Here is a 19,060-nt window from a genome sequence, read left to right on the forward strand (position 1 = left end):
AGCTGGCCATTCACAGGACCACAGCTTTCTGCCAAGAGAAACCCCTCAGACATTTCTCCCGGGGAAGGTGGGATGGTGACTCAGGTTGGTGTCAAGGTTCCAGCTGTTCCTGCCCTGAGGGATGGGGTCTTGGTTGGGGTTCAGATCCGGGTCACTGCTGTCCATTTCACGTAGCCCAGACAGATGGTTATCTGTCCCCGCTCTTCCTCTAACACCACCTATACAGTGTGGAGCTATGGTAGCTCCTGACAGGAAGCTGAGGGTGGGGGATGGTATCCCCAGAGGGCAGTCAGCATAGTGAAGGGTCTCTACAGTTGGACCAGCATGACTCTGGAAGTTTCTGTAGACCAGTGGGTCCCTCCCACTGATCCTCGGCAAACACTGGCATAGGCCCACTGTGTGCCACACGCCGTCAGGCCCCATGGCAGATGTGAGCACAGAGAAGTCTCTCTTGGAGTTAGAGACAGGACGAAAATGGTCAGGACAGCAGAACACTACCCAGTGTGGCTGCTCCGCTCACTCAAGTGTGGGTGGCTGTCTCTGTCTGGATGCATGCCACATGGTTCCACGACATGCCTGCTGACATCCAGAGGGCCAGGTAGGGGATGAACTTTCCAGGTCCTCGTGTCTCTGCCTGTCCTCGCTAACACTGCCCTCTGCCTTGCCGGGTCCCCAGACAGACACTGGCCAATCTGAACTCTGACTGTCCTTCTTTATGCTTACCCACTTTGGAGACACAACCTGAGATAACCCAGGCTGGCCTTGAACCTTGTATGCAGTCAAGGTCGCTCCCCTTGCCTCTGTCTTCAGAATCCTGGGAATCGAGGCGTGTCTCCGTGTGTCCAGATTCTACAGCGCTGGGATCCAACTCAGGGCTTCACGCCTGCTAGACAGGTACCCTTCCAACGGAACTACGAACAGCCAGCCCTGTCCCCAGCCTCCATTCACGCAACCCTGCCTGGGCTCCTTGAGGGAAGCTCTGCTCGGCAGCATGCCTCAAGCCTGCCCATGGCCCTGACAGGCTTACCATTTCTTATACATGCACCTTGCTCACCTCTAAGTCCTTGCCTTCCTCAAGAACTACCATCTTATCTCTGTTATCAACTCCAGAGCCTCACCCCTGAGAATGGAACACCTTCCTTCGCTTCCCACTTTATGGGGTCACTCCGGACGTCATCTTTCCCCAAGGATAATGATCATTTGCTTCTGTTTTCTCTTTGAAACAGGGTCTCACTGTGTAGTGCAGACGGCCCTGAATTCTCCCCATCTCCTGCAGCCTCAGGGTTAGTTAGGGTCTAGAGTCCTGCTTGATGTGGTGATGTTAAGCAGGGGTTTGCTATAGCGACCTGTTTTGGAGAGATTTGGGCTGTACCGGCAGCAGGGAGGGCTCAGGGGAAGGCATGGAGCCATGGTGCTGCATGCATCCCAGGAACAGGTGAGCGGGGCACTAGGAGGGTGGAAGAGGTTACAGAAGGGAAAGATTCAGATCCAAGAGCTGTTCCCAGGTCAGTGCTGAACGCTGGGGCTTGGCCAGGGCAGAGAGGAGAAGAATGAGTTCCAGAGGAAAGTTCTAGAAATGTAAGCAGTTTCTACAGAGGTGGGATCTGGATCCTGGTACAGGAGGATGGAAGTGTCCTCTACAAAGGCAAGGGAAGGAAGGGAGGGGAGGGTGAATCTTGCTGGGGCTGTGATGTCACAGGTGGGCATTTGGGAGCCAGTGAGCCGTGGGCTGGAGATGAGAGGAAGTGACAGAGTTGATGGATGGTGGTGGCCAGACAGTGGATCTGCTCCCCGAGGCATGAGTATTTTGAGGACAGAAGTAGGGCATGCTTCAGTGGGCGCCCAGAAGAAGAGGAGCCAGAAAGGACACTGAGGCAAGAAGGTCTCAGGGCTACCTGGGGTGGGGGTGGGGTGGATACCCAGAGTTTAGTGCAGAATGATGGGCAGGAGAGAGGCAGAGGGCTGCAGGCAGCCAGAATGAAAGGTCTGAGAGGAGAAGACTTACATGGGTGAGCCTGGCAGAGGGCTTGTCCTTCAGCCAAGGCTGTGGCATTCAAAAAAAGCCACTCTGCCCAGGAGGCAGCTGGGTACCCTGGAGCCGAACAGGCCTTGGAGGAAAACTTAGGAATTGAGTGAAGTCCAGACTCTCTCAGTAGCTGACATGACTTGCCGTGATGTGGTCCTGTCCCCTCTCCTGCTTCTCCCCCACTTCCCTGGTGACGACTGCCTTTAACTTCTCTTGGTTCCTCAAAGTTAACGTCCTTTTTTTCTTGTTCTTGGGCCACTATCTCCCTCTTGGAATTGAAAGACTCCAAAGGATCCTGGGCCCCTAATGACAGCAGTTCTCCTAACCCAGGGCAGGCAGCCTGCTCATAGCTCCCGGGGGGCCTTTGCCTGCCTGTGGGTGCACGGCTCGGATTCTCACCCCCAGAATGCCGCCTGGCACACAGTTGGCATCTATAAATACTTGATGACTGGCTGAATGAGTCCAGCTCATGCTGTCAGTGGCAGCGTGGTCAAGGCCACAGGGAACTTTAAGGTTTTAACCCAAGCTGCTTGATACTCAAGGCTCCGCCATTAGTGCCTTTCGCGGGGCAGAATGGAAGCAAGCTATGTGATGGACCAGGAGGTACCCCAGAGAACCCTGGGGCATGACTGCAGCTGTTCCCGCCTCTTACACAGGTTCTAGTTCTGTGGCTCTCGGGAGAGCCTGGGAGGTCTTCCTGCGCCCTGCAGCCAGGGGCGTGGGCATGGATGAGAAGGGACTCGCCAGAGATGTGGGAAACAATGGTGACAGACTCATCTGCTTCCCTCTGCAGGAGCGGCTCCTGCTGTCTGTCCTTCCCCGTCACGTTGCCATGGAGATGAAAGCAGACATCAACGCCAAGCAGGAGGATATGATGTTCCACAAGATTTACATCCAGAAACATGACAATGTGAGGTAGGGGTGAGGGCAGGGTGGGAGCACTGGACCCTGATGGAGACAGCTTCATTTCTTCCCCACCCCCGCAGGGGGGCACAGCCTGACAGGGTGGCCTGGTGCTGTGGAGCAGGCCAGCCCTGCCCTTTGTCTGCTTGGAGAGTTCTCACTGTTTAACTTCCTGTCAGGATCTGAAGTAGCCAGCAAGGCGGTAAGAGAGAATAGAGAAAGAAGGGGAGAAGCAGACCAGCTGTGGGGGGACCTCTCACTGACAAAGACAGAGCACGTAGACTGGGACCCCGGTGTCGCTCTTATTACGGTCCCCTTCACCAGCCTCTTACGCGCCCTCTAAGCCCTTGTGTGTGAGCCTCGGTTCCAGGCATTGCACACCTTGTCGCTGATCCTTTGATGTCCCTACAAGGGGGCACAAACAGCATTCCTAATTTATGGATCCAGTGGGATTAAGACCTGGGCTGAAGGCCATCCCCCCCCCCCCCCCCCAGCCAGCATGGTAAAACCAGCCTGCTCCAAAACCCACTTTGTCTCCGCCGCACATCGGCTGCCTCCCTAGGCAGAAGCCGCTGACAGCAGGGATAGGCAAACAGATGTAGGTTAATAGAGTGCAAAATCTGCTCATGAGTTCCACAGGGACGTAAGCGGTACAGGTGGCCTTCCTCCACCATGGCTCCCGAAGAGCCTTTTTTTTTTTTTTTTTTTTTTTTTTTTTTGGTTTTTTGAGACAGGGTTTCTCTGTGTAGCTTTGCACCTTTCCTGGAACTCACTTTGTAGCCCAGGCTGGCCTCAAACTCACAGAGATCCGCCTGGCTCTGCCTCCCGAGTGCTGGGATTAAAGGCGTGCGCCACCACCGCCCGGCCCGAAGAGCCTTTTAATTCTCCCGCATGCCCAGAAAAGGAGCCACTGTGAGCTTTGGGAAAGTTACTTTCTCTTTGGGCAAAATTTCCTGAAGCCTGAGTCCTCTGAGCTTGGGTGAAGAGAATCTAGGCTGTTATCAGTCAAGGGAGTCATTGGATGCTACACACTGCCTCCTCTATGACTGTCAGCAGGGCTGGAGGGGGAACACAACACTGTGATTTGTATGTAGAACCAGCAGGGCCGTGTAGCTTCCGGATGTGCGCTGAAGTCTGTGATGACCATGCTGCATTCATTAGTGACCCCTCCCACCTGTCTCTGGAGACGCAAAGGCCAAGGCTTGGAGGGGAAAGTACAGATGCACCACACACCTGTGCTCTGTTTGCAGGGGCGGGGTTTGCAGCCCATCCATGCTCTCGATCAGGCAGAGCCAAGATGGCTAGTAGCCGCCCTGGGCTCCCGGACAGGTGGCCACCTGGCTGAGAGGTATGGAGGCAGCCATGTGATGAACAGGCATGCTAGCTCCTCTGTCCGTCCTCAGGTGTGGAATGTCACTTCCTAGGTGCTCTCTATGTTCCAGAGTCCCCACATGTGTAAATGGTATGTTATCATCCCCACTGTACAGGAGACCAGGGAACTGAGGCCCAGAGATGTACTCTTTTTTTTTTTTTTTGTTTTTCGAGACAGGGTTTCTCTGTGTAGCTTTGTGCCTTTCCTGGAACTTGCTCTGTAGACCAGGCTGGCCTTGAACTCACAGAGATCCACCTGGCTCTGCCTCCCGAGTGCTGGGATTAAAGGCGTGCGCCACCACCACCCGGCGAGATGTACTCTTTATCTATGGTCCGCAGCTGGCTAAGATGGATACTTGTCTCCAGCAAGCTTTCTGACATTTTGACTTTGAATCTATGTTTCTATACCAAGGTAGAGGGGTTTGGACAAGGACTCTGAGAGGAAGCTCGGAGAGCCTTTGGAAGGAAAGACCTAGAAGAGAGACGGGGGGATGGAATCAATCTCTCTCTCTCTCTCTCTCTCTCTCTCTCTCTCTCTCTCTCTCTCTCTCTCTCTCTCTCTGTGTGTGTGTGTGTGTGTGTGTGTGTGTGTGTGTGTAGTATATATTGTGTGTGTTCAACCACATTGCTGAGAAGCCCCAGGGCTGTCCTATGATCTGAGGTCTCTACCTAGAGAGAAGAGAAGAAATAGCTTTCCCTGCCTGTTAGGACAAATGCAAAAGGCTTGAGTTTCAGGTAGAAAGGGGGTGCTCCTCAAGTGTCCCCAACATGTCAGAGCTGGGTCCTGAGCTCTTCCCTCCATCTTTCCTGACCACGTCCCTGGCAGGGGATGGAGGTGCTTTCTCTGGCTGCTCTGAGCTCGGCAGAGCTTCCTGTTGCTTCCGCTGAGGTCTGCACAGATAATCTGGAAGAAAATCTGCTCTGAGAAGTAGTCCGGCACGGGTCCTTAGCCCCACCCCTCCAGCAAAGAGGTTTGCTCAGAGACCGCCCAGACTTGCTTAGTTCACAGAGATAATCTCAAGGGATGGTCCTTGCTCCGGGTACCATTGTCCCCGCTCCCAGCAGTGATCCTGCAGTGACTTCAGGTCATTAAAAGGAAAGTCACAGAGCCATCCCAGTGTCCACAAGGCACAAGTCAGGCCCCCTGTCACAGTGGACCTGTTTCTATCTAGGATAAGCCAGATCGAGGACAGCAATCAGCGAAGAGAAGGAAGGAGAGAAAAATGAAGATGTTGTGGTGCTCAAGGGGACAGAATCTTAAGTCCTCAGGGAGGGATAGATTCTAGGGTGTACATCAGAGATTAGGGTACCACAGTCATACAAATGTCCTGCTGGGGTCCCCTCCTTGGGTCCTAGCCTGGATGTAGCCTTGGAGAGAGGCACGTGCTCACTCTAGTCTCAGATTTGGAGTGGAACTTTAGTTTAGATTGGGTAGTAATGGTGGACATCATAGTTTAAAAACACACCGGGGCCAGGTTCACAGAGAACCCATGAGGTTCAGAGGTTAGGCCTGGGTTCTGGGGTTAAAAATCTCCGCTGTGGACTGACTGTGGGACTAAGGTGATTAAGCCCCTCAACCTCAGTTTCCTCCTCTGCACAGAGAACAGCAGTGGTCTGTGCTTCCTGCAGATTGGCAGGTGAGTGGAACGATGTGGAGACAGTGTATAGCCGTTCCGATGTCTCGGTGTTCAGCAGCCAGGAGCTGCGATGACTGTTGCTGCTGTTTCCTGGATTGTTATCCCACCCATCATCAACAGAGAAAGGCCTGGGCTCTTAGCTGGAGAGGGAAAGGGTGATGAGTCACATTCTTCAATTCTCTGTGGAGTTGTAATATTTAGAGAGGGTGATGGCATGCTGCTCTCTGCCCCCACCAAGAGCAAGGCCACAAAGAAAGTAAATCAACCCCATAACACACAGCTCCTGGGGTTACCAGCTGAGACTGACCAAGGAAGGAACTTGGAGAATGTTTTGGTCCTGAGCTACCCCTGACTGTGGCGTGAGGTCCCAGATGCCTCTCCTGTCCAAGGAGCGCTGACAGATGGGCTGTGTGAGCCCCTCTGGCTGGTAGCTCAGAGAGTGCCTTCACTCCTGCTGGGCCATCAGGCCTCAGAGGGGCTAGAGCAGTGGTTCTCAACCTTCCTAAGGCTGCAGCCTTTTAATACAGTTCCTCAAGTTGTGGTGACCCCCCCCCAACCATAAAATTATTTCATTGCTACTTCATAACTGTCATTTTGCTACAATTATGAGTCATAATGTAAATATCTGTGTTTTCTGATGGTCTTCGGCGACCTCTGTGAAAAGGTCAGTCCCCAAAGGGGTTGTGACCCACATGTTGAGAACCACTGGAGGGAGAAGGTACAGTTTAGGAAGATGCAGACATCCCAGGTCATCCTTGCCAGGAAGGTCACATTGGGTAGTGGAGCAAGTGTCTGCATGGAGCAGAATGGCACACAGCCCAGCCCTGTCAGCTGGGAACTGTGGGACTGTGGACAGTCACCTGAGTGAAGCCCTGTTTCCCGGTTGCCACCTGGGGATAGACTGTGTCTTCATTCATCTGTTTAATGCCTGTGTCACCTCTGCCCTAACCTGTGGAGTCAAGAGCTGCACTCCAAGATACACTAGACACAGGAAACACGGCTTGGAGCTAAGGGACACTGTCTGGGAAGGTGACTAGAAATTAAGACGAATACCGTCCCCAGAGGCACTTGAAAGGTACATGCGATTCCTGGAGATGCCTGAAGTTAATAATGTGCATGCTGTCCCTGGTAGTGACTTGAAGGTGCCCAATGCTGGGAGACACTTCAAGTTAGGGTACATGCCTGGAAAGCCCCCGGCCCCCAGCCTGCTTAGTAGTCTGTGTTCTGATGTCCATGGAGACTACCAAGATGGCTTCAAGATCAGGTGGTAATCCACTACTCCAAAGGCCAGGGGGCAGAGAATGCCAAGCTCTCCCGACTTCCATGGTGGTCCTTCTGAATGAGGGTGACCCCCACTTGACTCCCCTAGCTCACACTGGAGTTCCTTAGGGTTTAAAGGTTTTAGGGGGTAGAATGGGCTAGGACCATTCCAGACTCCTCCTTGTAGGAAGGGATGGAAGGCCACTGCCTCCAGGGGGTGTGGACCCCTGCTGGGGAAGTATATTCTTTCAGGATAACTTGCCTTTGCCCCAGTCCCCATCCCTATCTCCCCGCTGCTGGAGTTTCACGCGGGATATTGAATCTGAACCTCATTGTCTCATTCCCTGGTACCCACAAATCCTGAGCTTTCAGCAGGAGTCCAGCGGAGGGGCTGCCTAACCTGGGCTGCAAATGAGGTAGTATGCCCTCTCCCTGAATTTAAGGGATGTGGGGATGACCTCATGCCTCCTCCTTCCTCCAGTCCCTCTCTCTCCAATTCCTTCCCCCTTGAAGGTTATCTTCTCTCCTGTCTCCTTCAAGGACATGGCTGCATTTCCCAGGTTGCTCTAGCGTCTGGCTCAGCCACCATGTGGTGTGGTTCTGAATTATAATGATCATGGACCATGTCTGAGATGCTTAGATACCCAGGGATGGGTTGTGCCTTCTGGGGGCAGAGTGTGGAAAAGTACTGACCTCCGGTCTATCCTCAGCCATGTGTAGAGTGGACCGTGGGCGTCTGAAACCTGGTGCTAGAAGTGTGCTCAGCCCCATTCCTTACCAATTATGGTTGCAAATGGTCTCTGCCTTGTACGCATTTACTGGGATCCTACTATGTGCCGGGGATGCTATGGAAAGGGCACTGTTAGGGAATATCCAGCCCCCATGGGACCATAGGAACTGAGCAGAGGGCTGCTGGGAACAGTGGCTTGATGACCCAGCCAGTTCTGTTGGGGCCCACTGGGGTTGGACCTCTTATTTCCTTTTTATGTTAAAATGTATATGGCATAAGGAGCTGGAGAGATGGCTCTGGGGTTAAGAGCTTGCTGCTCTTAAGGAAGGCTGGAGTTTGGTCCCCTTCACCCACATCTAGTAGCTCCCTACATCCTGTAAGTCTAGCTCCAGGGGATCCAGCGCTCTTTTTGGCCTCTGTGGACAACTGCATGCTCATACACACACACACACACACACACACACACACACACACACACACACACACACACACACAAATTACTCTTTTAAAAGATAGATCTAGCATAAGATCGATCATGTTTAAAATCCATCCTTGTAAGTATAAGTGGCATTAGCTACATTCAGTCTTGTGCAACCACCCCACCCCCCTCCTCCAGCACTGTAGTCCCCAACTGAAACTGTAGCCGCTAAACAAGTCCCTGTGCCCCCACCCCCACTTCCGCCCCGGAAACCATTTTCTCCTTCCTTTCCTTATTGGTTTGATTATTCCAGATCTCTCATATAAGCAGAGCCGTACAGAGTTGGCGCTTTTGTTGACTGACTTGGCTCACCTGGCATAATGCTCTCATGGCTCAATCGGGTTGTGGCATTTGCCGGGGTTTTCTCCCTTGTTGAGACTAAGTAATCCTCCATTTGTGTATGCCACATTCCAGCTGTCCTTTCTTCCTCTGATGGCCCCTCAGGCTGCTTTACCATTTAGGGGATGTAAGTGATGCTGTCGTGCGCATGGGTGGACAAGTTCTGTTCCTACCTCTGCATTGAATTTGTCTGGGTATATGCCCAGACGTGGGGCTGCTGGCTCATATGGTAAACGTGTATGATTTCTTTTAAGGAGCCCCCAAGCAGGTTTCCACACTCCAGCCTTCTTGACAGCACTCACTCAAGGGCTTCAGTCTCTCCTTGTTTGGGGTTCACAAAAGGCCCACCTTTGTGTTGGGGCACAGCATGAGGACCAGCGAGGAATGGACCCAGCAATCTGCAAGGAGTTAGCTCTCAGATTTAGAAATCAAGTCTCTGGTAAAGCAGGAAAGGGGGAGGAGACAGAGCAGAGAGAAGCACTGATTGCTGAGCATGCCGGGCTGTGTTTCTGAGACAAGTACAAACAGGTGTGACCCGTGGGTCGGCTTCTACTCAGAATTCAGACATAAGGATTATTCTGAGTGGGCTAAGTCGACGATCGTGAAGATGAGTGGGTCAGAATCGGGTTGTAAAAGAAAAAGAGTGATTTGCTTTCAGCCTTTCAAACATAAACATTTTATTATATAAAGGCCTGTGTTTTGTAGTGAAATTGGGAAATGTAGGTGGTGTAGAAAAGAAAAGCAATTCACGCAGATCGGGTTGACTGTTGCTGGGTTTGGGTGCAGCCTCCTCTGTGGGCCTCTCCTTTAGAAGGCATTTTCCTGAGCCTGTCACATCCCTGGAAGAGCGTCCACAGGCACCATCAGGTTCCATTGCTGGCGTGGTAAGAATGGGATGTGTTATGAGGTGAAGGCCCAAAGGCTAGCTAGCAAAGTGGATTGCAGATTATGCCTTGATCCGAGGTCCCCCGACTTCTCCTCTTGGACTCCACTTACTGAAGTAATGTCCCTGTTCCTGCCAGGGTGGAGAGGTTGGACAGATTCTCCCCTTGATGGCATTGGGCATACTAGTGTTCTGTGTCCTCTCCTGGGTCATCCCCCCCCTTTCCTTCCCAGCCTGTGCCTCAGGTAGTTCTGAGTGATGCCAGTTCATTTAAAAAACACGTGTTGAAAAAAAAAGAAAGCCCTCTGGCGATTGTTCACACCTGGTAGTGCTGACTCGCCCAGTGGATGTGAGTGAGTCATTGCTTCCCTTTACCTGACAAGGCCACCAACTCGTGTCTGTCCAGGCCGGGTGATTTGGAGGAGATCGAGGGTGGGTGCAGCAGGGGCATCTCTGTCCGACACAAAGAAAGGGCTTCCTGCACGGGCCTAACCACTGAGGCTTTCAGCATACACATGGTGGGGGCACCCCAGGATGCTCTGGCCCCAATGCATTCAGCATCCTCAGAGGTGGACTGGGACCTCACCTCACTTCTTTCCTGCCCCCCATTTCATAGCCCTAATCTGGATGAGCATACAGGGATCGGGACTCTTCAGGCACAGTTGTTAGCACGGCCAGCCCACCCAGTCCTAAGTGCCCAGTGACGCTGCAGGATGTGGCCCTGTGTGTAGGAGCTGGGCCAGATGCTGACAGCTCGTAAGTCACAGGGCCTGTTGGCAGGAAGAGGGGACAAGTGTAAGGCAATGTCTGCGGACAGAGCAGGGCTGCGGAGGGCCCATGGTGGTAACTGATGACATGCCCTGTATTTATGCCTCTGGAGTAGAAGTCAGGCTATCTAGGGGGAGAGAGAGGACAGATCACTAGGGAAGTAGTCCCCATGTGGGCCCTGTCCCCAGTGTCTAGCCTCTCTAAGGACCCACTAGTGTGGCAAGAGGAGATCTCAAATGAGCTAATGTATGAGCTAACATCTTTCTGCTTGTCTGGGCCTGGTGAGAGGCTGTGAACTGGCTTTAGAACCCCCAGGGATACAGCCAGGAACCCCAGGCCAGCGGAACAGATGGTCTGTGTTGGGGAGACCCTGTGAAACACAGGAGTCTCCATAAGGGACAGTCAAAGCAAAATCCTCCCACAAAAGAACAGAGAATAGACCACGCCTCTCAAGGGGTGAATGCGGGTACAGGTGGCAGTTTCCACAGATGGGCTAGAGACGTTTTCGGGCTCAGAGTTGGGGCCTCAGAGACCTTGTATGAGATTGTTCTAACCCAGGTTAGAAGCCGTGCTTTGGATGACTCCTGGGTTGCTCTGGGTGACCCACCCTCCCTGCTTCCCCAGGAGCTGGGAGAGCCTCAGAGGACCACCCTCCCTCCCCCGCCCCAGCAGCTGGAGAGAGCTCAGGCTTCTAAGCCTCCCTGGTGATAATCACACAGTTATCTTCTGAGGTAACCATGCTGGTTCTATGAGGGACCCCAAGCTTCACAGGCTCCTCTCTGAGGTGGCATGCTGGGATCCCAGAGGCCCTGTGAGGCAGAAGTGGGGAGGGGGCTCATGATTTGTTCTCTTGCTTGCCCTGAAGTTGTGAACATTCTTTCCCTTTCAATAAATAAGCATCAGGCACTGCAATGGGCTGGACTGTGTCTCCCTAGAAGATAAGCTGAAGTGTTGACCCTAGTTTTTTGTGAACACGATCTCCTTATGTAAAATGCTGCTTTCCATGGTTCAGGTTATCTATAGTCAGCCATATGCAAGAAAGAGAGGGAGACTGAGTGGCACAGTAAGGAATTTTAGCAGGGGGCACTCACATACCTGTTACTACAGTGTGTTGTTACAGTCCTGCAATGTTTCTTTCCTTATTCTCTTGCTCTGTCTAAGTCATGAGTTAAACTTTATCGCATGGATGTGTGTATAGGATAAAGCACAGGTTCTGTATTAGCCGTGACCTCGGGTGTGCATGAAGGGTTTTGGAACAGACCCCCACAGGTAGGAGAGACTACTAGAGGAGCTTCATAGAGCCTATAGGTTAAGGTAAGCTCGGACTGGTCATAGAAGAGCCAAGTGTTGTGTGACGCCATAGACACTAATGGCAGAGATCTGAGCATTGCAGCCTCTGGCTTAGGGGTGTCAAAGATCGATGGGGACCCCCAGAAGCACAAGTCTCAGGGGGAGCGTCGCCCTGGCCCCGCCAGTGCCTTGACTTCAGACTTCCAGACCCAGAACTGTAGGGAGCATTTAAGCTACTTTGTAATGGCAGTCCTTTAAACTAATATGGCCGCCAATGATGTAGGTGCCAGATGTGGGTGGATATGGGGCGTGGATCAAGCCAAGGGCAATGCAGGCAGAGCCAGCACCCAGTCAGTCAGTCCTGCAGCTGCAAATTCCTCCGGGACCGGGAAACAGCAGGGAGATGAGACCCTCTTCCTCAGAGAGTTCACATTCGCAGTAGGAGGAGACAGAAAAGAACAGAGTGAGTAACCAATAGCCACAATGTTGTGTGCAGCGCTCCCCCGACCCATAGAGGGAACTTTCCGGGACCCCCAATAGAGGCCTGCTTAGGCTTTCCAGCAGGTGGTCTAGAACCTTGCCTATGCAGCATTTCTGCCATCCCTGGTAAACTACATAAACTTGAACCTTTTCACTTTTTAAAAGGAACATTTACAGCTGGGCGGCGGTGGTGCCCACAGTTAACCCCAGCACTCAGGAGGCAGAGGCAGGTGGATCTCTGTGAGTGCAAGGCCAGCCTGGTCTACAAAGTGAGTTCCAGGACAGCTAGGGCTGTTACACAGAGAAACTCTGTCTCAAGAAACCAAAAGGAACATGTACAGCTTCTCTTTGGCATCGTCAGGGTCCCTCCCTAGTCTTGTGCTCTGGAGCCGTTGTAAAGCGAAATAGCGCTACCTGGACAAGGTACTGTGGTCGTCACCGCAGTGGAACTGATTGCCGAGACAGCTACTAGGTTACTGCTAGGCGGGTAGCACATACAGCGTGGACACATTGCTAGGCACAGAGATGACTCAGGCCCAGGTGAGACTGAGTGGGATGGGACAAGGTTTCCTCACATGACTCAGAAAGGCATGCCATTTGGAGCGCACAACACGTTTTATTTCTGGAGTTTGCATGGGCTGGTTTTAGACGGTGGTGGGAGGCAAAACATGGCTGAGAGGGCACTACTGCCTATTGAAAGGTTAAAGAGTGAAGGACAGTGATGTGGGGGAGAGGGACGGTGTGCGTGAATGAGGGGTCGCGTGTCTAAATCACGGGGGGAGGGGGGAGGGGAGGAGTCCTGTGAAGAAGGAGCCGTTGAAGCTGGGGCAGAAGTCCTCATCTCTAGTTGCATATTAGAACTACCAGAGAGGCTCCAAATAAAGTAGATCAACAACAATAAAACAACCACAGCAGAGTCCCGCTGCGGATGGATTAACTTAGAATCCCTGGGGCTGGGGCTCTGAGGCCTCTCCACAGGACAGCTTCCCAGGGTGTCCTAAGGGATGTCAACCCAGGGACTGTGGTGTCCAAAGACTGCCAATCTATGGCGGTAAGAGCAGACAAGGTCTTCTGTGGAGGGCAATGACCAACAGGCCAGAGCCTTGCACTACTTGGGCGTCAGAGACCTGTCCGCTCTGGGTGGCTCAGTGATCTTTGGTTTGAAGAGGCCTTGAGATCACACACCTTTGCCTCATGTTTCTGGGGCCGTGCTTTTCCCCATTCTTTTTTCTTCTTCTCTGCTTGGAGCTTCTGCAGCTCTAGACTCCTACTCTAGAGTCTCAAAGGCTTAGTCCCAGGATGGCCCAGCCAGTGAGTATGGTGCCTGGGGAATGTAAAATTAAAACAAGATGATGGCTAATCAGGAAGGCTCTCCATTTGCTTTACTTACATCCAACTGATCGTGACCCCAGTTGCTACTGGTTTGGGTTTCCTAGGAGAGGAAAAAAAATCCTAAATAAAAAGGTAACCGGCACTTTTATAGAGGTTGAGAAGGATATCCTCTTTCTCCCCACCTGAGACACAAGAAGGAAAAGGTGAACCAAGATTAGGGGGCAGCTCACTGTCTCCTAGCATGCCAGGTGGCCTCCCAGTAGGCAGGACAGCAAACCGATCTACAGGTAGGAAAGGACCAGAGTTCATGAGCCCGCCCCCCCAGTCCCATGCATCCCGAATCCACAACTGTGGCTGTCCATGGGGCAGCCATTGATGTCAACACCTTTCTTCTCTTCTCTGCAGCATGTAGCATGTCTCGTCCATGTCTCTCACTGACTCTACCATTAGCTTCCTGCAGTCACCAGTACTGGCCTAGATTGAAACTGGAGAGCTTGGGGAAGGGGGCACAGACACAACAATGTCTCTGTCCCAGAGCCTGGTAGCTGTTCCCATGTTTTGTTATGTTTTGTTTTTCTGGGATAGCCTAGCCCAAACCTCAGGATGGTTTCCCTGATAACCCAGCCTGTTACCATGGACCCTGATAGATTGTGAGCACCTGTGGAATATGCCCCCCATAGTCCCTGCCCGGGCAGCATGGGATGTTTGTATTCTCTGAGTGACTATGGGGTTGACAGACCACATAACATGTACTGGTTGTACTCTTGGAATGGACATCCAGGTTGCCTGTGTGGTCTTGGGCTGGTGACACAGTATTTCTGTGCTCTAATTTCCTTCTCTTAAAAGCAAGTACTAACCTCACAGGGTAGCTGTGAGGCTGAAATGAATACATGTAGGAGCTTAAAGGAATATATTATTATATATTATATCATTTTACTTTGTGCTGCTAAAGATAGAACCCAGGGCCTTGGGGGCAAGGAAAGCACCCCCAGCTTCAATGTGTCTAAAATAGCTTTAAAAAATATTGTTAGTTAAGCTAATATACGGTAACAAAATAATAAAGTATTTATTCTGGAGAAGAAAGGAAAATGCAGGCCAGAACCTTTATTGTGCTTTCTTGGGAAGGAAAGTGATGTTGGGTGAAGAAGTTCTTGGTTGGCCAGTTTGGATAACCCCAGGGACCACTGGAGTGTGGGGGCTATCCCAAGTCACCCCTTAGCTGTCCCTAGGGTAATCAGTCTGCAAGGGTGAGGAGAGTCTCACTTGGCTAGTCTACATGTGAAAAGGACACACTGAGGTAAGCTGGTCACTGTCTCTGGGACTCAACTAGCCCAGGGAGGGTCAGAAAGGTCACAGATAACATCATGATAAAAGGCATACTCCATCTAAGGTACAGGCTGGTTCAATTGGAGGAAGCCATGATGGCTAGTTGAGGCAATGGGATGTCCCCCTGCCTGCATTTGATATACACTGCACGTGTCACATAACTCAGCACCCCATTAGTCGCCACAATTTGTCATGTTCAAAAATAAAAAAAAGATGGTCTAGGGGGATAGCTCAGTCATGAAGTCTGTACAGGAATGGGACCTGAGTTTGGATCCCCAGTTCCCATGCAAAAAGCTGGACAAAATGGCGCACACCTGCCATTCTAGCCATGAAAAGCTGGAGACAGAGGCTGCTGGGGCTTGCCAGCCAGCCAGCCTAGCAAATCAGCAAGTTCCAGGTTCTGTGAGAAACCCTGCCTCAACAATAAGGTGAAGAGCAATTGAGGAAGACGCCCATTTCATGCACCCCCCACCCATGTGTGCACGTCCATGAACACATAAACATCTGCGTACATAGTCTCATACACTTAAAATTTTTAATTATAAATAAGCAAATAAAAGACACACTCGATATACCAGTGAACATGTGGAATAAAATTACAAAATATATTTAGCTATGCATTCTTAATTTTGAAGCTAGGTCTATGGTTTCTGAAGCCTCAGGAAGATGTGTTGGAGAGAGCATTGACTTGGAAGAGTCTACCATGCTGTAGTCTTTACCTCCCATCGGAGGCCTAGTCCCTGGTGTGTGAGCAACTAGGCTCTAGAGGGCTCAAGGAGATGACTTGGCTCAGGGCTTGTCTCCCAGAAGCAGCTCGGTCCATGAGAGTTAGAACATTTTTGTGTCCCTCTTAAGAAACCAAACACTTAGAGGTTCCTTATACACTCCGGCCTCGAGACCCTCCTCTTGTGGTCTGTTTTGAAGGAAAGAGAGATTTTCAAACTAAAGGACAGGAACCACAAGAATGATCAAAAGAGCCATACTGGCTGGCATGGCTGATGACTCCCCTGGATGGTGAGGCTGGAGACCCTGGGAGGAAAAGCTGGGGACTTCCGGGTGATAGCAGAGGTTGGGGGGGGGGGTCTACCTCTGCTCTTCCCTGCTCCTCCTTCAGTTTGTCCCTTCCTAGGGACTCCCCTGGGGGGGGGGGGCAGGCTTGAGGTCTGCTTGAGACTGGGAAATGAGAGATCTTTGGGGCTCTGTTCTGGCCCATACTTCCCAGAGCAAGTGTATAAAAGAGGCAGTGTAGGGTCAACAGGGGCAGACCTGCAAGGCGATTAAGGACTGGGGAGCTCTCAAGAAGCTCACTGTCTCTGTCCCCCGTCCTCCTGCCTGGGAGTAAGAACGGGACCAGGGAGCCCCCAGCTAGTAGGTGAGGCCAGGGCGTTTGCCCCCTCACCAGCAGCCTTCTGGAGTCCTTTCCTGGCTGGCTTATGTCAACTTGACACAAACCTATACATAGCTAGGAAGAGGGGCCCTTCATCAAGAAAATGCCTAAGACTGGCCTCTAGGCACGTCTGTGGGACATTTTCTTAAAGAATGATTAGTGTGGGAGGGCCTGGCCCACCATGGGTGGTGGCACCCTGAGTAGGTGTCCTGAGCTGTAAAATTAAGCAGACTGAGAAAGCCGTGGAGAGCAAGCCAGTGAGCAGCACTCTTTCATGGCCTCTGCTTCAGTTCCTGCCTCGAGTTCCTGCCCCGACTTCCCTCAGGCACAGAGTGTAAGGATTCTGTATATGCGCAGCTCGGGGGTCTTGTCTGGTGCCTTATTATGTCATCAGCGGGCGACTGTGTCCCAGCCTAAAAGCCAGACATGCACCCCCACGGTCTCTCTGTGCCTCCCTCTGCCTCTCTCTCGCTCTCTCTCTCCCCCTCTCCCTCTCCCTCTCCCTCTCCCTCTCCCTCTCCCCCTCCCCCTCCCCCTTCCCCTTCCCCCTCTCCCTCCCTCCCTCCGTCCCTCCCTCCCTCCTTCTCCTAATAAAGCTATAAAAGGTACCACTGGGTTCTGTCAGGACTGTAACCAGCTCTGCCACGGTCACCAGCACCAGCTACCAGCGCCGTATACCCTTTCACAGAGGACATGAGAGTTGTAAGAAGAAATTTCTGCCCCAAGTTGCTTTTGAGCCTGGTCAGATTTAGCACACCAGTAGAAACCCTAAGACACCCCCCCCCAGGACTCCCATAGCCTGTAGCCATCCTGGGGCCTGAGGTACTTCCAAGGTCCCTGAAAACTTCCCCAACTCCCCGACAAAGGTCTGTCAGTTTGTCCAGGCTGCAGTGACAGGGTGCCACACTGGGTGGCTTGTCAACAATCCTCTCCCATTCGTGGAGGCTGGAGGTCTGGGTCCACAGTGGCAGCATGGCTTGGCTCTGGTGAGGGCCATCTTCTAGCCCATTCTCATCTTCTCATGGCAGCAGAGCCAGGAAGCAAGCTCCCCTGTTCTCCCTTCTCGCGAGGCACTCATCCCATTCACAAGGGCCCCACCCCCATGGGCTAATCATCTTTCCACGGCCCTGCTCCTCAAACCCTTACCATGGGCGCTAGGATTTGCCGGATGGCCGTGGGGGGACACAGACATCCAGTTTATAGCAAGTCTTCCTTTTCCTCCTGTCTCCCAGCATCCTGTTTGCTGACATCGAGGGCTTCACCAGCCTGGCCTCCCAGTGCACTGCCCAGGAACTGGTCATGACCCTCAATGAGCTCTTTGCTCGCTTTGACAAGTTGGCTGCGGTGAGTCGCTCCGAGTGTGGGCCAGAGGGTGGCCTGGACTGGGCTGTCAGGGGAGGGCCTGGGGGTTGAGGACATTAGTCCAGGTCTGTATTCTGCTCGGTGGAAGCTGGTGTTGGGCACCTGTGATGGGCAGAGCAGTCAGTCAGGCTGCAGATGTGTGTCCTCCTGTCCCACACCGTCTCTGGGAACGCAGCTGGAGACATCATCCTTGGCTGTAAAGAAATGTGGAGGGGCTGCCATAGTGTCCAAGCCCCCACCGAAATTTCCGTTTCCCCGGGGTCACATTGGGTGCCATGCGGCTGCATTCCTGACGAGGTTGGCTGGAGGGATGGGAGAACGCACCTGATGTCCACCTGGCCTGTAAGCAGCTGGGTGCCTTCCCTAGAGGCTTCCAGAAAGAGGGTTTGCCAGCACTTGGACAAAAGTGACACCTCCCAGCAGGGAGTGGTAACCAGGACAGTCATTCAGTAGATCTGTTTTCACCCATTCTTCCCCAGAATGGCCCTTTGTAGAGTCATGCCATGTAAGTAGTCACTTACTATGGTGTCTACTGGTGTAGAGCACAGCCCTGTCTATGGACAGGGTACCAGGCTAGAATATGGAGAAGAGTCTCCTGTGATTGGGGGCTTTCTGGGGCCACTGAGGGTGCTAGGTGGGAAGCCTCCCATCCCTGAGCTTGAACAAGGTAGACAGAGGCATGATTGCCACTCGAGTGTGGGGTGGACGTCATGAGCACCTGCCTCCCACTGCCCCAGCGTCAGGGAGTAGCGCAGAGTCAGATTCAAGCAGCTGGAGCAACTGACGGCTAATGCCAACCCATCTCACTCCCGATTAGGCTTTGGTGGCGACCTGCCTCCATGCCCCAGCGGCACCTGTCTCGAAGCGGTGGCAGTGGCCGCAGGTGCTGGGCTCTGTTCGCGTCCTGGCACTCACGTGTTTGCTGGCATAGCCAAACATTCCTTTTGATAAACATCTCAGGCAGGCTGAGGGGCACGTGGGTTTCTGGCTCAAGCTCATTTCTGCTGGCCTCAGTCTTTTTTTTTTTTGTAAGAAGAATCAAAACTGTTGGTAGAATTACAAGAATCAGGGGTATGCTCCTGGGGTGAGGGGTGGGACCAGAGATGCTTGCCCAAGGGAGGAAAAAGGAAAGAAAGGAAAAGGGGAAGAGCTCCCAGGCTTTGACCAGGTCCAGTGCTGACACTGGAGCTGTGCCCGCGTCTCTAGAAAGCAGTTCACTTGAGGCTTGGGTGACTCTTTACCGCTCTTCTCTTTCCCTCCCACTCTCTTTCCCACTAGTTTGGATTTTCAACGACTAATTTGCTTTCCAGGAGAATCACTGTTTACGGATTAAGATCCTCGGGGATTGTTACTACTGCGTCTCTGGGCTGCCTGAAGCCAGGGCTGACCACGCCCACTGCTGCGTGGAGATGGGCATGGACATGATCGAGGCCATCTCGTAAGTGCCGACCTCCTCCATTCCAGGGAACCGACCCACAGTCTGAGTAG

General features: G+C 52.5%; 1 protein-coding gene across 1 annotated transcript in view; it reads left to right on the forward strand.

Annotated features, from left to right (window-relative positions):
* Positions 1 to 19,060, forward strand: part of Adcy5 (adenylate cyclase 5) — a 145,753-nt gene that overhangs the window by 89,730 nt on the left and 36,963 nt on the right. The window contains exons 3-5 of the mRNA XM_052740435.1: positions 2,820 to 2,941; positions 17,443 to 17,554; positions 18,883 to 19,010. Of these exons, the coding sequence (XP_052596395.1) occupies positions 2,820 to 2,941; positions 17,443 to 17,554; positions 18,883 to 19,010 (362 nt within the window). The remainder of the gene's footprint in view (positions 1 to 2,819; positions 2,942 to 17,442; positions 17,555 to 18,882; positions 19,011 to 19,060) is intronic.

Source organism: Peromyscus californicus, unplaced genomic scaffold (assembly GCF_007827085.1).
Source record: "Peromyscus californicus insignis strain IS unplaced genomic scaffold, ASM782708v3 Scaffold_16__1_contigs__length_79575227, whole genome shotgun sequence".
Classification (NCBI taxonomy): Eukaryota; Metazoa; Chordata; class Mammalia; order Rodentia; family Cricetidae; genus Peromyscus; species Peromyscus californicus.